Below are 21010 nucleotides of genomic sequence, written 5' to 3'. Positions count from 1 at the left end.
TCGCCGCCCCACAAATGCCATTAGCATGGCAATCATGCTGTGGCTTTCAGGGCACTGCGACTGACATCGCAGGACCAGAGTCACACTGCGCAGATAAAAAAATACTGGAGATTTGCGTGAACGTCGAAGTTCCATAAATCTTTAAATCAAGCTCTGTGTGTGCCGTCCCGATGAACGCTACGGACCAACAGAGCGATTATCGGATCAGTGTGCACCCATAAGCCATACACACTGAGCAATTTCTACCTCAGGTCCTGATTCAGCAAGGATTGCAGTTGCCAGGGGCAAATGCAGGATTTCTAGAGGGGTGTTTCCAAATGTTTGATTTTAGAGCGAGTGTGGCCAGTCTATGAAGAGGGCATAAATAGCACATAATAACCAGCTATAATATGTGTCATACAAATTGTATCATTATTACAGCATACACAGGCAGTAGCGTCCCTCCCCGCTATTGCACCCAGTGTGGGGAGGGCTTTAATGCGCGCGGCTCAGCCGGGCACCGGGAGAAAGGGTGTGTGGCCTCACGGCCCAAATCCCGTAACAACCGGTGGAACTCTGGTGGAGGGGGGGGGGTCCCTGAGTTGCGCACTGCACCCGGGGCCTTCTCTGCGGGCAGTGCCGGCTCCCTCACTTTGTCAGGAGCCGAGTGCTGCACGTAATGTTACAGTGCAGCACCCGGCTCCTTTCACTGAGGATGCAACACCCGGGTGCGACCCGCACCCCTCTTCTGACGCAACTGTATACAGGACCAGTGATAACGGTAATCCATAAAATGCAGCAAAAGGACCATCCTAATCCTGCCTGAGCTGAATATTTTTATTTCAGATGTGAGCATTGGAACAAGTCTGGGAGTCTGGGGGAACAGCAGAAGAACCTAGCACTGCCCTGGGCATAATGTACATACTGGTCTCGCTATGCACTGGATAGTGTATTATTTTATGGTATTAGTAATTAACCTTATTGATGGTCTATAGCAGTGCACCCCTAACAGTGCATGTTTCTCCTAGTTGGTGCACAGGTGTATTTATTAATGGCTGACACATGTTGAAAGATCCACAGGTGGTGCTAATTATTTCATTTGTGATACTGAGAAGAACAGGTAGCAGTAAAATTCTATTATATTATTATTTCTATTGTGGTTATGTGGGCAAGGGAGGGGGGGTTTCCAGGCAACCAGAATCCCCCCCCTGCGTTTGCCTATGGTTGCTAATACGCATGCAGTTGGACCATTTTTGCGTTCTGCGCATGCATCGCAGTGCACATGCGCGAACCAGTCATTGCGATCGGGACTGCAATCGCAGTGATTATGCAGACCCAACGCACAGTGATTGACAGGAAGTGCCATTTGTGAGTGGTGACGGGAGGGTGGTCGGCTAAACGCAGGCGTGTCAGTGCATTTCAACGCCGTTGCATGGGCGTGCTTAAGTAGTGGTGCAGCGGCATTGCGATCTCTATGGATTAGCATATATTCGTAGTAAAACTGCGTGCATACGCTATATTGCGAATCGTAGTGAATCAGGCCTCAAGTTTTCTTCAGATCTCCTTAATGGGATCGAGAGGACAAGAATTTGCATGTGCAGCACACCAGACCCCGACCTCGCGATCTGAACATCGCAGGAGCATTTGAAGACGTTTATCGGCTAACACTCCTACATACACACTATACAATTATCGGGCCGAGCCGCCCATTATTGGCTAATCATCCTGACAATTGGAGAGTGTGTACTGATACATTTCATGATTTGTTGTAGGACAAGGTTCCCTAGATGTAGCCCGAACCCTAAATCATATATCTCTTAAAAATGACATTACACGCTATCTAGAGACCTATAGCCTGATTCAGGGATTTACGCTAATGGAATCGCAGCTGCCATCTCTCAAGGGCCGCAATTCTGAAAAAATGCTAATGCCTTCCAAAGGATAGCGGAACTGCTGACTTCTCATATGCTTCGATTACATGCACCAGTGTGACCATCGGGATGGAACGTCGACGCAGATCTGGCAGCCATACAGCTTCTGAGAGAAGTCTGACATGTCCCAAACATTGTTGTTCCTGCGAAGGAGATCGCAACAATTTATGCATGACCATGAGACGCTGGTTAAACGGTCAGACATGTCTGCATGTCCTTAGCCACTCCCACGTTACCTCCCACAAACGCTGACTACCTGTCACTCACTCTGAGAGTAAATCCTCTGTGCCAGCCTAATCGCTAGTGCAGCTTTCATGTATGTGCAATAGCTAAATCTCTATAAATTAGTTTCATCACATGAGAATGCTTCTGTATATTAGAATGTTGCATTTAAATTAAAGTTACGAATGTTACATTTATTCTTTGTTCTGGATTGCATTTTTTTTTTCTTCTCTAAATACAATCTTGGTGTGATAGGAAAAGCCACAATTTCTCATTTTTAAATGATGTTAATTCTTTTAAAAATCTATATATATGAATTCCTGAATTTATATTTCTTGCCCCTCTAGGTCATTTCTGTGCTGTCACCCACCCATCCCCCCACCAACACCACCTGTGAAGTATTGCCATTACCAACCCATACTTGCCGACAATCAGTTCCCTCCTTCCGGGAGGGAGCTGATTGTCGGCTAACGGGGGGGGGGGGGGGGGGGGTGTGCCCGGTCATGACATCACATTCGGGGGCGGAGCTGCATGATTGCGTCATTGTGGCCCCGCCCCCTCTTCACAATGCCGTTATTTTCCACATTGTAAAGCAGGCAGCGGGGCCACGATGACGCGATTCAGCACGGATCGCGTCACGGTGGGTTGATATTAACTCTGCGGGGGGTAGGGAGGGATGCCGGCTTCCGGGAGGCTTGCCTGCCTGTCCGGGGGGCTGGGAGCGCCACCGAAAAATTGGGAGGCTCCCGGCCAAATCGGGAGGGTAGGCAAGCCTGTACCAACCTCCTGTTTAATTCAGCCATTGTTGGTACATAGTGTAATGCTGGTATACAGTAGGTCGACCCACCGACCTATCTGACATTTGGTATGTGCATATACGTTCACCAATCCTCCGCCCGATGTGTTGGGCCTGACGTCACAATAGGGCAGGCATTTAAATTTGCTCGCCCAGTTGAGCTGTCACTCACCCCCGGGTCCCTGCAGCATGTGTACAGGCGATCGGCAGGCTGCCCGTATACACACCAGCAGATGCACCGATATGTTTGCAGATATATATCGACCATCTGCTGTGCTGTACAGCCGATGCGATACGTCTGTGAACGGCGTTGTTCACAGACAAATCAAGGGTACTAACCCGCCGATGCGTTCGCAATATATCTGGCGTTCGATTGAACGGCCGATATATCGCCCAGTGTGTACCCAGTTTAAGTAGTGACTGGTGGATAGTGCAAATAAAAGACCCTGCTCTGTGCTGTAAACTGAGATGCCGGCATCTAATTTTACAGTCACAGAGCAGGAGCCTGGTGATCAGCTGACTGGAGTCACAGAGGAGCTCACCTGATTGTCGCTCAGGTAAGCAGGGGAGAGGGAGGGTTGCAGGGAGGGGGTGGATCATGTGTGCAGAGTGGGGCTGGTCTATGAGGCAGCGCGTACGCTATCACAATATCAGCGAATATTATGCAAAACTTATCATGAGAAGAGAGATTCTCAGGGACAGAGCTTTATAGCAAGCTCTGGGCCTGATTCAGAGCCGCTCGTAAGCGGCCGCTTGTTCGCTCTGAGCGATGTTCGCACAACTGCGCATGCGTATGGGTCGTAATGCGCATGCGCAAACCAATCATTGCGGTCGGAAATCATGCACTCGCAAAACAGCGAGGGGCTGCTAATTTGAGTGACAGGATGAGGCATTTGTGGGTGGTAACAGGGGAAGGTGCTTGAAAACGGGGACTGGAGATCCGAACGCAGGCGTGCCAAACTGTCAAAAGGGCGTTTAATGGGAGTGCATAATTAGTAAAGGAGCGTCATCGACCACGTCACTTGGTTGTCTTTTAGCCTGAACTGCTCGCAGTATTAGGGGAAAGAAAAACTTACCACAACAACTGCGAACAGTTCAGATGCCTTTCGATGTACCCGATTAATCTAATAAATACCGGAGATGACGTGTGATGCGAACGGCAAAGGGGCGTCTTTACAAAATAGCGAGCGCATTTTTCGTTTGCTTGCTCAGACATAGAGACGTCAACAAACCGCAAAGAGCGAGCACTCAATTTAAATAGCCGGACCCTTTTTTGGAACGACCGTCCGCAAATAGCGTCCGGCTCTGAATCAGGCCCATAGAGGCGTCAACAAACCGCAAAGAGCGAGCACTCAATTTAAATAGCCGGCCCCTTTTTTGGAACGACTGTCCGCAAATAGCGTCCGGCTCTGAATCAGGCCCTCTGTCCCTACATGCAATATTTCATGATGCATCCTTGCAATGTTTTCAAATATCGCATTGCGATTTTGGGTGAATTTGTCATACCCCATCAGCATGTGAGATGCGGATTGTGATCATTTATTGCCAATAGACCCTTAAATATGGTTGATATGTGAAAATCAGACACCAGTCATGATAGCTACTCGCTAGTGTAAAAAGCAGAGTCCAATATTTCTGGCGAATGTAGAAGTCAGAACATAGGGCCAGATTCAGACCCGCTCGTGAGCGCATAGCGCTCGCAAGCGTGTCGATGGTGGGGTACTGCGCACGCGCACCGCACGCCGCCCACATGTGCAGGCCCTGAAGCAAGAGAGAAATTATCTCGCTCAGGGACTCACTACAAAAGGGGTGGCTGTCGATGTTGATCGACAGCTCACCCCATTTTGTAGGCGGGGAGGGGGGGTGGCTACACATACGGAGGCATTCCCAAAGGAACGCCTACCGTTTGTGGGAGGCACCACTGACATCACCAGTGATGACTGTTGAATCGTCAGTATTAACCTTTAGTATATTCCTGCCTATAAACCTTGAGTTTGCATGATGCAATCTCTCCACCGATAACACCGGGATGCTGTAAAAAGCGTATGCATCAGAACGAAACCAAACACACCTTGCTTATCATGTATAATACCTTAGTTATCAAAAACCTCTATTTCTTAGCATTTAAACTAACTTAACCAACTTGAATCATACAATTTGATGCTAATGGAACCTTGTGTGCGAATATGTAGTGTGTGGGTATTCGGGGTTTGGTATAAGGACGCTAGTTATTAATGGGTGAGATTTAAGTGCATAATCTCTCATACACGAAGTGAACATCCAGCAGTGTGGATGGCTGAGGGTTGTAGTTCTACATGCCCTCTGTCAGCAGGCCCCCACCTGTTGTGTGTTCAAAGGAAAACAAAACCTCTTTTGTTCTCACAGACTCTTGTGTGAAATGCAAATGTATTACCACCTCAAGCTGTGGAGTTTGGGGCCATCCTGTCTAGGATTCAGACAAATCCAATTGTGTAGATCAATGCCTGGATTATATTACAATTGCCACAACTATACTTTATCTACATCCAGGGATTCCCAATTTGTATGTAAAAATACCCATTGTCTATTCTTATTTACTTTTACTCAGAAAGCTTGTTTTTCCAGTTTCCCTTGGTAGATTAACAAAAACATTGCCATCTGTTCTTAGCTCCTGAGTTATAACTTGAATTGACGCTGGCCACAAAATGGTGTCTTGCGATCTCATTTCCAAAATGGAGTCTTGCGGCCATTCGCAAGATGGCGTCACCGCGATTAAATTTTAAACTGAACTTGTCTCAGCCAATTATTCAGCTTCGACATGTCAGTGGAGAGCTTCCTACTCTGTTAGAGCTGGAAGCTCTCTGGGGCTTGCGACGGACGAGACCCTACCACAAGGGTCTCGTCGCAAGCCCCGATGATCGCGACCATCACCTGGCCGCTCGCAAAAGCTGTGGGCTTAGCGAGCGGCCAGGGGGCCGCAATAAATAAAAACAAAACGCCCTGATTCAGAGCGAGCGCTCTTAAAAAGCGTCCGGCTCTGAATCTGGCCCATAATCTTTGGGGGATAGAGAGAAAAGCAGACGCCTTACAAGTATCTAGTGCACAGAACTGACCCCAGTTCAGATGCATCACTTATACCCATTTTCCACCAAAAACCTGGCTGCAACCTGGGACACTGAGCATGGAGTGAGCACAGGTCGGATACACGTTTTATTCCTTTTACACCGGCGGCTGTATCCGGGTTATTTCCCGGGTACAGACATTCACACCAGACCCAGTGGACGCTTGGAGATTATTTAATCTCCAAGCACTACTGATGCCAGCCAATCCACTGGTTTGAGGCATGACCCCATACTTGCCTACTTTTGAAAAAGCATTTCAGGGAGATTGTAAAAGTAACACCTATGAGCGCGCTTTAAAGTGGGCGTATACTGCTACATCTGTGAGGCGTGTCATAAATTTGACTTACATCCAAATGTAAATGAGCCCCAAAGCAGTTAGCAAGATCTACTTGTTGATGAAAACACACTGATACTTTTCAGAAAATGCATGTAGCCATAGGGGTCATTGGCCCTCATTCAGACCCACTCGCGAGCGGCTGTTCGCTCGCAAGTGGGTCGATGGTCCCCACTGCGCATGCGCACGACTTTCCTTCGCTCGGAGTGTCTCATCAAAGGGGGCGTGCTGTCGATGGTGACTGACAGCACGCCCCCTTTGGTGGGCGTGCCGGGGGCGTGCCTGCCAGACGTAGGCGTTCCCAAGGGAACGCCTACCGTCTGAAGCCGGCCCCACTGACATCACTAGTGATGTCAGTGGGAGTGATTTTGGCTCAGCAGCCACGAGCAGTCTCCAACTGCAGCTCAGCACACGCTGTGTGCTGGGCTGCTGTGAGGGGGGAGCGGCGCCGGACCGGGGCCCCCGCCGGGCCCCTCAGGAAGCCCGGGCCCGGGTAATCTGTACCCGCACCCCCACCCTCTCGGCGCCCTTGCTGTTACCCGCGTTCTTCCCTGGTTCAACCCTGGTCACGATCCGAGTTATTTTTTTCAGGGATTCTTTTCCACTGGGCCACGACCCAGGTAGACCTGGTAATAACTCGGGTTATTGCAGCAGTGGAAAAGGGGTATTGGCTGGGAGACCCCTTTGTTACTTCTGCAGTGAACTATTATTGGCTGCTACAGTTCACTATGGGAGGAGCCAGGTCTGGATTAAGGACCAGATGTGCCTTGGTCGGAAAATGTTCAAGGTCCTATACTGAGAAGGGGAGGAGATGTGACCAGTGCTGTGTGGGTGTGGCCAGTGCCGTGTGGGTGTGTACACCCCTACACTGTCTCCCTAAATACAGAAAAATTGATGAATTTTGTGAGAGAACTAGAAAGACAATATTACTACTCATGATTCATGGGCAACTCTATGGCCAGCTAGACGACTGGTCATCATCTTGTTACCATGATGATGGGCCTATTTTTAAGTGGAGGCCTGGAGCTGAAGCTCTATCTGCCCTATTGTTAATCTGGCCCTGAGAGGAGCACTATCATCCTGGTGACAGCTCACAGTGACTTTTCAGAGAGGATGCGGTCAATATCCTGACCGCGGGGATCCCAAACGCTGGCATCCCGTTCCCATCCCGTTCAGAGAACAGTCCCCCTCTAATATTAGTAACAGGGTTGAATTAATTATGGTCGGTAACTGTAAGTAAATAGAAATAAACTCACCTAGGTACCTGCAATGTAAGATGTGTCTTGTGAATCATTAACAACATATTCCCCTATAGTCCTGATTTTTATTGTACAGTCTCGATTTCCTTTGGCCAAGAAGTGTCAATAAAATGGGGACAGAGGGTGTGGTCTCACATAAAAGGGATTGGTCTGGGTGGACAGGAAACGGCTAATTGATCCTGATTATCCATTCAGGAATAGAATCTATAAAGCTGTACTTTCACCATACTTGCCGACATTCAGCTCCCTCCTTCCGGGAGGGGGCTGAATGCCTTCAAACAGAGGGGGGCGTGGCCGGGCAATGGGCCCATGTTGAGGGTCGCATGAACGCGTCATCGTGGCCTCGCCCCCTCCTTACAATGCCGAAAATAAAGGCATTGTGAAGCAGGGGGAGGAGTCATGATGACGCGATTCAGTGCGAATTGCGTCATCGGGCCCCCCGCTGCAGGGGTTTCTAGTAGCTAGTCAGGGGGGCAGGCAGCAGACGGGAGGCTTGCCTGCCTTTCTGGGGGGTTCCCGACCAAATCGGGAGGGTAGCCAAGCCTGACTTTCACCTGTGTACAGGGGCTGGTCTTTCCAGTCATAGTCTATACCGGTATGTTCTTCAGGGTGATACATTATAATTTTGTAGCTATTTGTGTCTTTCGGAATATGATATAATCAAAAATATTTTCTGAGTTACTGTACAAAGGTGGCAGGAAATAATGACATCATGGATAATCCCCGTAACAGTAGGAAGTATGTGTGTAAAATGATCGCAGGCACATGAAGTAGTGAACACATTAAATAACGGCCATCTTATCAGTGTCTGACATATCTCTGGCATGCCATGTCAGTATGGTGGGTAACCTGATGATGCGGCCATGTGGGGTTTGGAACATAATACACACTGATGTATTTGTCTCTGCTGATGCTGCAGACTGAATAATCTCATCTATATATACATACAGAGCTGTGTGCATTAATAGCATTCGGTGCTTGTGTGACTCTAATCAGGGCAAATCCATGGTGTAGCCAGATAGCCGGACAGGAGGTGTGTGTGTGTGTGTGTGTGAGTGTGTGTGTGTGTGTGTGTGTGTCATAATTCCCATATTGACATGTGAAGCCAAATATTGTTTAACTCCTAAATCAAAGTCGCTTTAAGAGAGGAGGGGGGCCGTGTGTAGGATCAGATCAGACCCCCTCCTCTGTGGCAGCGCAGTAGACTCTGGCTTTTCCCCAGTGATTTCTGCAGTGTTGCAGCCAGCACCAGAGAGGTGAGTATATTTAATTGGGTGTGCGGTGTGTGGGTTCCCCTGGACCTAGGGGCCCGTGTGCACGGCACACCTTGCACCCATTATAAATACGCCCCTGTCCTAAATACATATTATACTAACAGAAGAACCTAAATCTATGGCAGGTGTTCTACTGACCCAACTAAATAGATTAACTGAATTGTGGATGATTGAAGAAATCCCCAAAACAGAACCTGTTGGGAAGAACTCAGATATAAACCCCTGATCTATGGTTTTTGTAAGTGAATACTGCAAAAGCAAATTGCACTCCTTACACCACCACCCCTCCTCCCCTCCCTCCTTTGTCTAACATTTCTATTCGCTGAGGTTGCAGAGTAAAGACTGTGGTACAGCCGGGTCACAATCAGGAAGTATAGTGATAGTTATCACTATAAACTCTTTGCTGGGACCAGTTCTTATCGGAGCTGCTGTCCCAGAAGTTGTTCCCTGATAAATTGTATCATCTCATACAGTTGTGGATCGCTACAATAAGAGATGACACTTGCTCTGCTGCATAAATAGGGGCCATACATCTGAGGCGCATCAGAGGTCTTAGATGGATGGGGGTGGGCCGCAGCAGGGCAGTGTGCATTTATTATGAATGACATAGGAACTGGGGAGTGACAGCAGATGGGGACATGTTTTACTATCAGAGACCACAGGGATATAATACATTTCAAATTCTCCATCCTCTTCCCACTAAAGAGAAAAGACAGAAATCTATCCTGAAATGAATCCTGTATTTCTCATTAATGCCGGGGACCAGCTGGGATGTCAGTGGTATCTGATTTAATCTATGAGATCAGCTCTACGGCCATCTGTCTGCCAGGACAAACTGCTTCTTACAGGGAATGTACTGAAATAAGGGCAATAAGGGCAGCATAACTTCTGCCTATTTATTACTAGTTGTTAATGTGACTGCACTGAGGTGCTGAGGTGTCTGTGTATAGCGTATATAAAACGTGCTATAGATTTTGTTTTGTTTCATATATTTATCATTCTCTCCTCTCCTTGGGCCTGGATCAGAGGTGCATGCAGTGCCGATGGTTGCTGAGTTGAGCGATTTTTCTTATACCGCGCATGCTTATCAGTTGCACTGCGCATGCGCCAAGTTAGATTACCAGCGGCGGCTACAGTGAAGACCTGGACACAGTGTAATTGACAGTCATGTAGCGCATGTGGGGGATTACAGCTGGCGTCAAGGCAAACTCAGGCATGTCGATGCAGTTTTGGGGTTGTGCCTACAAATGCAAATGCGTATACAGTGGTAAAGGTTTCCACGGCTTACTTGCCACGGATATTCTGAGTGACCATAAGGTTGCTAAGATCATCGATGGTCTATGTACGCAAGCAGCTTGATTTGAGACGATCACTACAAATTCCTGCAGCTGCGACATTTGCATACTTTCACAGAACCGCAGAGTACAGAATCGCAGTTTCCATGCACCTCTGAATCAAGCCCATTGTAACATGAAGAGAAACTGTTTGCTCAGAAGATTTTCATTTTATGAACTAATACAGTACTTGTTGGAGAATATATCCTCTTTGTTATACAATTCAGGCATTAGGAACCGGAGCCTGCTGAAGGTGTGACCTCCGACCTGGTGCATGTACGGCCTGATGCGCACTACAGACGCACAGTACTTAGGGGGTCATTCAGACCCACTCGCAAGCGGCAGTACGCTCGCAAGTGGGTCGATGTTCCCCACTGCACATGTGCACGACGGAGGGAGCACCGTCGTGCACATGCGCAAGACCCGGACTGCGACAGCCAAGCTGTCGCTCCAGGTCTCGCACCAAAGGGGGCGTGTTGTCGATGGTGACTGACAGCACGCCCCCTTTGGTGGGCGTGCCGGCCAGACGGAGGCGTTCCCATGGGAACGCCTACCGTCTGAAGCCTGCCCCACTGACCTCACTAGTGATGTCAGTGGAGGGATTTTGGCTCTGATAGAGCCAAAATCACTCCAGGGCTTGTGGCTGGGAGACCCTACCGCAGGGTCTCCGTCGCAAGTCTGATGGTCGCGATGGTCAAGACCATCGCGACCATCTTTTTGGACGCTCGTATATGCTGTGGGTGGTGACCCACAGCTATACGAGCGTCCAGGAGGACGCTCCATTTTAATGGAGGAGGGCCCTGATTCAGAGCGAACGCTCTGGTCAGAGCGTCCGGCTCTGAATCAGGCCCTTAGCTCCTTGCAGGTGTTACCCTGTGTGTTCACCGCAGGGCTGGCTCGCCACCGAAAATGGGTGTGGCCTAATTACCATAGGCCATGCCCTCTAAATTATGTTATTTGGGGGCGTGCTTGCGCAGCGCGCCTCCCGTGTAACGTCAGGCTGGGGGCGAGCCCAGCACTTCGTCACTAGCTGGGCTTCCCCCAGCCCTCTCCTGGCACTGAATGGATGCCGCGCACATGCGTGCAACATCCTTTCATCTACTCCGGGGTCCAGCACCACCGCACAGATGGGGGTGCCCAACCTCCCGACCAGACCACCTGCGGAACACTTTGGCCCACGGGTGGAACAGCGGGACAGTGCTGAATTTTTGATGTTGAGACTGGTGCGCCTCCTCTATTGGGTGGCACCCCTGTTCGACCACACTGGTCGAACATGCCTCAAACCGGCCCTGGTTCACCGCTGTTACTCTGAGTATTACTGCTACCGTAGACATCACTGTGTTATTGCTGTTACAATTATTAACTCCTGCATTACCGCTGTATACTGCTGTTACCAATAAACCTGCAAACCTGCTTAGGGACATCTGTGCAGCCCTACTATTCACTTTCATATTCCACTTAACACCTACCATGATCACCCAGGTCCCACTCAATAGGATATGTTAATAGGTTATGGGCTCATGCACCCAAGTGTGAAATAAACAGAAAGCTCCTGTGTTTTGGAAAAGCACACAGAAAATGCACAGTGCAGTTTCAGGTATAGCCTTCACCAAACTAAGAGGTTCAGAGGACTTAACCATGTGAAAGTTTGCTATGGAGATGCTGCTGAAGCGGGAAAAGTTGTGGAAGATCACAAATAATCCAGGTAACAATCCAAATCCTTACGAAGTAGATAGAGCCATGGGAACTATGGACCTGATTCAGACCCGTTCACTAGCAAGCGGACACTCATTGCAGATGTTCGCTAATGGGCGCATGCGTATAGTTCGCAGTGTGCATGCGCAAACTAGTACGAGCAATCGGAATGTGCTCGCTCGCCCTGCAAAGACAGCCCAGTGGAATGAGTGACAGGAGAGGCCGTTAGAGGGTGGTAACAGTGCAGGGAGTGGAGTTGCAGACACAGGCATGCCAGAGTGTTTCAACGCCGTTTCAAAGGCGTACATAATTAACAGGCAGCATCATAGTACACGTCACCTGGGTGATTTTTACACAGAACTGCTCGCAGTGCTTGCGGTAGGGTACAGTCAACCGCAAGCAGTGCTGTCTGATCCGATGGTTCCTGATGTACCGATGGTCGTATATACTTCCTGGAGATGACGTACGCAAGTGGGCAGCTAAAGACAGGCTGGTGGGCATCTATAAACACAAAGTGATTGCTCGCCAAGACATAGTGGGCGTGCTTACGTTTTGCTGTGCGAGCGGATGCCTTGACATCACTTAGCTGAATTTCCATACGCTGGGATTGGGCGGCCCCATCTAGCGAACGGGTCTGAATCAGGTCCTATATGGCTAGCTGTGGAATAGAATGTGTATTCTATAAATCACAGGAAAGAGTCAGCACATGACATGTGGATAGCCCTGCAAGCAGCGTATGAAGGCAAGGGTCTCACGAGAATATACCTGAGGCATACACTTTACAGTACCAAACTGAGTGCATACAGAGACAAGAATGATTGCAATTACAAGATGTTATCCATATCTCAGTCACTGACATCTGTAGAAGTCCAGGTGGACAGCGAGGAGTTTGCAAGACAATGCTGCAGAATATAATGCCTGAATTTGATTTCTTGTTGGAAGTTTGATGTATGCAAGTATTGGAACTCAACCAGACATTAAACATGCCGTAAGCAAAGTGAGCCAGTTTACCATTGAAACTTCTAGCTTCAAGGAAGTTGAACCCTTTATATTTTATTAAAGTACAGGGATTCTAAACTTAAGTCTTATTGTGATGATGACAGGGGATCAGATGAGGATAACCGTCATTTTTACACGGATATCTGTTTGTATTGGAACGTGCTGCTGTCAGCTGGGCAAACAGAAAGCAACCCACTGTTGCCCTATCCACCACTGAGGCGGAGTACATGACGCTTATGCTGCCAAGGACAACTTATATAAAAGCGTTACTTTTGTAGCGAATGAGAATAATGTCACTGATATGATGACAAAGGTAAAAGGAAATCGTGCACTCTTACTATATGTATAAGCAGCTATCTATTTTTAGTAAGATCAGAGTGAACTGATAACCAATAATGAAGGACCACAATATAGAAGCGCTTGTAATAAAGATTAAGCGTGTTGTGAGGAGTCCTAAATGGATAAACTTTGATACAATATGGCCTGGCAATCTCTGAAATTATAAACTAAGTCAATAAAATAAAATGTAACAAAATTATAACAAAATTAAAAACGCCTGTTAAGTTAGACCAGCAATGTCTGACACACAGTGCGCTACATATAAAAACATGAATAGTGAGATGTTTATAACTCTTTTAATGGAATATATGTCAGTTGGGAGTCCCGTATAATGGAAAAGGATCCGGAGCACCGGTGGACTTGCCCTAACTTTCCCTGACGGCAGCAAGGGCGACAGTGAGCGGCTAGCAGAATAAAGGTGAATACTGCTGCCCGCTAAGCGCCTTCTGGTTGTGCTTGTCCGGGGTGAGCTTTCTCCCTGGCTTCTTGTTGAAGCGCCGATAACGGGAGTGTTTTTGCCTCGTGTGCTCGAGCTTCCTCTGACGAAGTGACGTCAGTCCGGGGTCCCGCTTACACCAACGCGTTTCATCACGATATGGACTTTTTCAAGGTGTCTGTAGTGCTGTGTTAGCCCTGTTATATTCTACAGGAAATGTTCTGATTGGTTCTTTTCTTGCTTCTGAGATTGGAAGCTGAATCCATGTATACGGTTGGTAAAATGATTGGTGTTTAAAAGGTATAATCTTTATTGGTATCTTTGAAGTAAAAAATATATAAAATATGTGGCACAATGTTTCTTGATAAAATTTATGAACGAACATTATAAAAGAAGCTATAATGACATTTCTTACATTTCATGCTTTTCAATTAGACGCAACAGTGTGTACAGAGTAATGCCTGGTCTTAAAATGAATAAAAATAATGAATAAAAATAATAATATTAATAAGGTAAAAATGTATATAAATATAAATAAGGATAAATGGATATACGTGGGTGTGCACATATTTAAATCAATATAGGGATGTATCTCAATGATATGATTTATGTGGAATGACTGATATTTTATGATGGTGGTATAATAATGTATATAAATCAGGTTTTAAGAAAGGCTCCCAGATCAAAATCTATGTTCAGTCCTTTAGGGTGGAGGGTATCCATATTATAGATGGTACCATCAGAAAACTCAAAGTAAGAATAGGGGAACACATCAACAACATCAAAAAAGGCTACACATTACACAGTGTGTCCAATCATTTCTTATCACACCATCAGAAGAACCCAAAAGGACTTAAATTCCTAGCAATCGGGAAAATAGAGAGAGATTGAAGAGGAGGAAACTTCACAGAAAAAATCTCTAAACAAGAAACCAAATTGATCTATAATATGGATACCCTCCACCCTAAAGGACTGAACATAGATTTTGATCTGGGAGCCTTTCTTAAAACCTGATTTATATACTTTATTATACCACCATCATAAAATATCAGTCATTCCACATAAATCATATCATTGAGATACATCCCTATATTGATTTAAATATGTGCACACCCACGTATATCCATTTATCCTTATTTATATTTATATACATTTTTACCTTGTTAATATTATTATTTTTATTCATTATTTTTATTCATTTTAAGACCAGGCATTACTCTGTACACACTGTTGCGTCTAATTGAAAAGCATGAAATGTAAGAAATGTCATTATAGCTTCTTTTATAATGTTCGTTCATAAATTTTATCAAGAAACATTGTGCCACATATTTTATATATTTTTTACTTCAAAGATACCAATAAGGCTTCAACAAGAAGCCAGGGAGAAAGCTCACCCCGGACAAGCACAACCAGAAGGCGCTTAGCGGGCAGCAGTATTCACCTTTATTCTGCTAGCCACTCACTGTCGCCCTTGCTGCCGTCAGGGAAAGTTAGGGCAAGTCCACCGGTGCTCCGGATCCTTTTCCATTATACGGGACTCCCAACTGACATATATTCCATTAAAAGAGTTATAAACATCTCACTATTCATGTTTTTATATGTAGCGCACTGTGTGTCAGACATTGCTGGTCTAACTTAACAGGCGTTTTTAATTTTGTTATAATTTTGTTACATTTTATTTTATTGACTTAGTTTATAATTTCAGAGATTGCCAGGCCATATTGTATCAAAGTTTATCCATTTAGGACTCCTCACAACACGCTTAATCTTTATTACAAGCGCTTCTATATTGTGGTCCTATGATGACAAAGGGACTGATGTCACAACTCCTGAATGTGTGGACTGGAACATACTTGATATGTTATTGTTTTATTGCATATCCCTAAAATGTTTTCTGGTTACTTCATGTCCAATCCAATGCACAAGCATTGGAGTCTGCACTGCAGGCTACAGAATGATGTGTTCTAGAGATCAGGTGCCCAGAAACCAAATTATATGGTCACTAGATACATTGATAGAATGAGGTGACCAGCCCAAATCCTTTTTACAATGTGTTCTCCATAGTTTCTATGTGTCTCCAGCAGTCGGCAAGTTCCCTAACTGTAAAATATATGATAATCTAGCAACAGCGCAATTTAGTGTTCTCTGCAATCTGCTGCTTTAGGCTATGTAAGTCTCTAGCATTATGATTTCATTAGGTTTCATTAGGTTAATTATCTCAAGTATACACATTTGTGAAATATCCTAAAATCTAGCAGCTGGCTCAGTTCTCCTCCTCATAGGCACATCTCTGAGACACTGGAATGGAGAAGCAGGTACAGTGGTGTACCCAAGCTGGTAGTGCATGTTTTCTGATCAATGGAAGGCCATCCCCTAAGTGTCTGTTGGATTATTAATATTAACCCTACAGTAACACAAAACTGTCTTACTAAAGTCGGCCCATGACACCGGTACAGACACATGCTTATAGTAAAGGTTATATGATAAATCTGGAAGTCAGGTAACCATGTGCCAGTTTTATGTGTAAACAGCATATTGTGCAATTATGGGGGATGATAAAGAGATAGAACATACTCGACGATGGACGGATATGACAATTTACTGTAGCTGGTATTTCAGATGTAGTTTCAGATTGAGTGACCGTTTACCACTAGTGTACGCAGACATTTTTGCATGTGTCGCATGTACTGATCCTGCACAGGGGAACATGCCACTTTGATAGAAGTCTCTATTAGTGCTCTCACTGGCTTTCCATTTCTGTTCAATCAGAGGTCTTGTCTCACTGATTGAGCGGGATGAAAGTTACCGTGACAGGCAATTATTCTGTGATTCACTCTGGAAGGGCGTCCATCCTGTTTGTTTAAGGGGAAGGAAGCTTATCCCACAGGCCCTGGTTTACCCCGGATATCTATTTATACAAATTCCATGAAATAAGCATGGAGAATAGTTAATTTTATCGTTATGCCAACACTCCCTGTTTCAACCACATTAACTGACTAGATAAGTAGATAGATAGATAGATAGATAGATAGATAGATAGATAGATAGATAGATAATACTTGACTACTTTTGTAAAAGCATTTCAGGGAGATTGTGAAAGTAACACCTATGAGCGCGGCGGTAAAGTGGGCGTGTACTGCTACATCTGAGAGGCGTGTCATAAAATTGACTTACATCCAAATGTAAAAGAGCCCCAAAGCAGCTAGTAAGATCTATAGGTTGATGAAAACACACTGATACTTTTCAGGAAATGCCTGTAACCATAGGGATCATTGTGCCCTATAACCAGTGCAGGGAAATGATACTAATGATCCAATTTGAATATATATAACTCTGGGCCTGATTCAGAGCCGGACGCAATTAGCGCTCGCTCGTCCTGAAAATAGGGGTGGCTATTCAAATGAACCGTTCGCTGTTTGTGGTCTGTTCACGCCTCTAGGTCTGAACGAGCGAACAAAACTTGCGGTCGTTTTTTGGGAAACTACGCCCCCTGGCCGCTCGCATCCTACGTCATGTCCGCTATTTATTAGATTAATCGAGTATATCGACCAGGGTATGAACTGCTCGCTATTCTTGTGGTTGGTTTTTGCTACCACAATTTTGCGAGCAGTTCTGGCTTAAAAAAAAACCAGTGACATGGTCAATGACGCTGCTGTATTAATTATGCACACCCATAAAACGCCCATTTTGACCTTTAAGCACGCCTGCGTTCTGATCTCCACTCCCCGTTTTCAAGCACCTTCCCCTGTTACCACCCACATACGCCTCATCCTGTCACTCAAATTAGCAGGCATTCGCTATTTTGCGAGCACATGAATTTCGGCAGCACTGACTGGTTCGCGCATGCGTATAACGATCCGTACGCATGCGCAGTTGGGCAAACATCGCTCGGAGCGAACGAGCTGCCGCTTACGAGTGGCTCTGAATCAGGCCCTCTGTTTCTTATGTATAACAGCTACATAATGGGGATAAGGTGCAAACAGGGAGATTTCCAGATTCTTCAGGTAGCCTGGGAGATTGCTACTATTTCAGGGAGTCTCCCTGACAATCAGGGAGAGTTGGAAGTATGAGATAGATAGATAGATAGATAGATAGATAGATAGATAGATAGATAGATAGATAGATAAATATTGACTTCTGATTAGCTATTCTGTCTTATACAGTATAATGCTCTCAGCTGAATATATTTGTAATGCAATATAATTTGATTGATGGAAAATTACTTTCAAAGTCCTTCCAAGCTTAATTTATAACATTTATCTTTCAGGTCTGCAAGAAGACAACAAAAACAAGGTGTTTGTCCAAGTGTGAAGACATTACTTGAATTGTGGAGACAATGTCCTCCAAGCACCTGTGAGGGCCCCCTGTGGTACTTGTTCTCGTCATTGAAAGGGTCTTCGCAGAGTTACATTTGTGCCAATTTCTGTAAATCCAAGATGCCGGCAAAAACTCCAATTTATTTGAAAACCTCAACTCCTAAGAGAGGTAAAAAGCCAAAACTGCGAGATGTTTTATCCAGGGAAATGATCAGCCCCCCTCTGGGAGATTTCAGACACAGTGCTCACATAGGACTAGAAGGAGAAGAGGACATGTTTGGGGAGCTATCCTTCTTGCAGGGGAAGTACGACGTACTTCCAAACCAGGGGCGTAAGTTGACCATCCAGAGCACAGACAACAGTGTGGACCAAGAGTTTCACTCTCACGACAGTGATGGAGGCTTCCGTCCCTTCCTAAAAAATGCTGTCTCCCTCCCTGTCTTCGGTGGTACACAGAGTAAGGAGAGAGCTCCTCCAAAGCCCCCCAGACTCCACTTGGAAGAAGTCCCAAGCCAGCGCTCTATGTCTATCAGCTATGGGGAGGGATGCTTCCGCAGTGATGAAGAGATGTCCTTTTCCTCTTTCTCAAAAGAAGAAAGCAGCAGGTTTTTGACAGCTTCAACCAGCTCATCTGATGGTTCCATGACTGAGAGCAGCATGTTCCATCCAGAACATGGAACAGATGTATCACAGGACAGAACAGACAACTCCGTCACCCACAACCAGGACATACCTCCTTCTGAGTCTCTCTTTGGACTGGAGCTGGATCTCGGGCCGTCAATCCTGGACGATATCTTGCGGATAATGGATGGTTACAAAACTTAGTGCTTAAATGAACACACCAAAACCATGTATATAGACATTTATGGACACTATTTATTATTGTACAGGAATGGCCCAGAGAGCAACAGTAGTAACAAAGTACTATCATCAGGACGATATCTCTGTGATCAGTGATTCCTGCCATAGAAACAGTATTTTATAGTAGCACAATGGGTATTATGGAATATCATATAGATAACCTTGCTGGTATGCATCCTATAGGAAACAATAATATTTATAACAACATTTTTTAACTGATTTATTATTTAAAGGAGGACTTAACATTACTGTTCATTACTGGTCTATCGACAACTAACGTGATTTGCTTGTCATATTTCTCATTTATTTTAGGAGTTTGCAACATTTACTCATTGGTGACATGTCCGGGCTGCTGTTCATTCATTGCAGGGCAAATGCCACTTAACTAATCTGTAGTCAGTTATATTGGTGTAGAAACTAGGGGGTCTATGTACTAAGCCTTGGAGGGAGATAAAGTACCAGCCAATCAGCTCCTAACTGCCATGTTACAGGCTGTGTTTGAAAAGTGACAGGAGCTAGTTGGTTGGTACTTTATCTCCATTCACTTTATCTCCGTCCAAGGCTTAGTAAAGAGACCCCTATGTTGCAGGCAGTTACACAAGTGTAAGTCTCTGCTAGACGTGGCAGTTTTTCTATTTGCTTTCTTTTAAATTGCACCTGTAAACACTGGCGGAGGCAGCCATTATGTGTGCTTGACAGATAGTTGTTCAAAATCCTGTGTTGTTCTGACTAAGTACCAGTGTCATCACGACTGATTTAGGGGAACAAGTGACATCACTGGTTCCTAGTGAATGAACAGGCGATATTGTCAGCACACAAGATGACTGCAAGCACTTTGCTTAGCCGATATGCCCAATTACATATATGTGTATGGTTTCATAAGAGTTCATGGGGTCTATTTACTAAGCAGTGTTAGGAGACAGAGTGAAAAGTGATAAGTCTGTGATAAGTGCCAGCCAATCAGCTCCCAACTGTCATTTTTCAAACACAGCCTGTGAGATGACAATTGGGAGCTGATTGGCTGGCACCTTATCACTTTTCACTCTGTCTCTGCTTAGTAAATAGACCCCCATATCAGTAAAGTTGATTACCATCCTTAGGAATTCGCACCTCATCCCTTATGTGACTCTATCTCTCCTCCATCTGTTATGGACCCGGAACATTTTCTGTTATCCTGAGACTCAAATTCTGCAAATGACAGAAATGGATTCAAAGTACATATCCTAGCAAGGAGTCCAAATGTAGACTGTTTTATTAATGGGACACTAACCCTATAGTTTTTCATTTTCCTTTGTATTTGTCTAATGTAAACAAGTATGAATGTATAAATATATCCGTATGTTAGGACTTCACCTGGGATTTATTATGCCCTATAAGTCTGTGTGTTACATCTCATCATATAGTACAGTTACCATGACTGAATCTCTTTTTCCCATAAACCTTTTATCTCCACCAGAGCTCTCCTGTCAGTCTTATGCTGCCCATCCACTAGGCGATTAAACCTAGCGATTGAGCGATAATGACACCGTTATTATCGCTCAATCGCTTGGTAATCGCCCGCAAATCGTGCAGTTTAATGTCTAATATGACCAGTGATGCGTGTGCACGCTGGTCGTATTGGACATCTATCATCGGGCAAACATGCTGGTCAACCTGTCGATAACGTCAGGTTCAGCATGTTACCAGATGATTGATGAGTCTGCACTGAATGACTGCTCGTTCAGTGTAAGCACATCACAGCCATAGAAACGACAGCACGATTACAATGTCGTAATCGTGCTACCGTTTCTATGTCGTGTAGTGGATGGGCAGCATTACTGAGCGGTGATTATTATCTCACAATAAAATCGCTGTGGGCCAATAGGGCTCTCCCTAGTGGAGAGGAATGTGTACTACATCACTGTGGGCCAGGCCAGATAGGAAAAGACCAGAAAGTACTGTGAAACTTTTAAAAAGTCAGTCAGTAATGAGCACATCTCTGCTTCATCATGGTGTATGGAAAACATGCTCTGTTAGGGCTTCCTGAGGATTGGAGTGGGAAACACTGGCCTAAGGTAGCATATAAGGATAACATATACATTACCCTGTGCTAAGCATAATTAAGAAAGTATTCTTAATTAAAGAACCAGATATT

The 21010-nt window shown here is 45.5% G+C and overlaps 1 protein-coding gene across 1 annotated transcript in view; it reads left to right on the top strand.

The window, feature by feature from the left end:
- The window catches only part of LOC148474843 (cdc42 effector protein 2-like), a 39034-nt gene extending 18705 nt beyond the window's left edge, over positions 1-20329 (top strand). Inside the window, exon 2 of the mRNA XM_088458106.1 lies at positions 17967-20329. Coding sequence (XP_088314232.1) covers positions 18136-18840 — 705 coding nt within the window. The 5' untranslated portion in view covers positions 17967-18135 and the 3' untranslated portion in view covers positions 18841-20329. The remainder of the gene's footprint in view (positions 1-17966) is intronic.
- The last annotated feature ends 681 nt before the right edge of the window (positions 20330-21010 follow it).

The sequence above is a fragment of the Taudactylus pleione genome, unplaced genomic scaffold (genome assembly GCF_031769625.1).
Source record: "Taudactylus pleione unplaced genomic scaffold, aTauple2 ptg000809l, whole genome shotgun sequence".
Classification (NCBI taxonomy): Eukaryota; Metazoa; Chordata; class Amphibia; order Anura; family Myobatrachidae; genus Taudactylus; species Taudactylus pleione.
The sequence above is the reverse complement of the archived record's forward strand: the minus strand, read 5'-3'. Positions and strand labels throughout refer to the sequence as shown.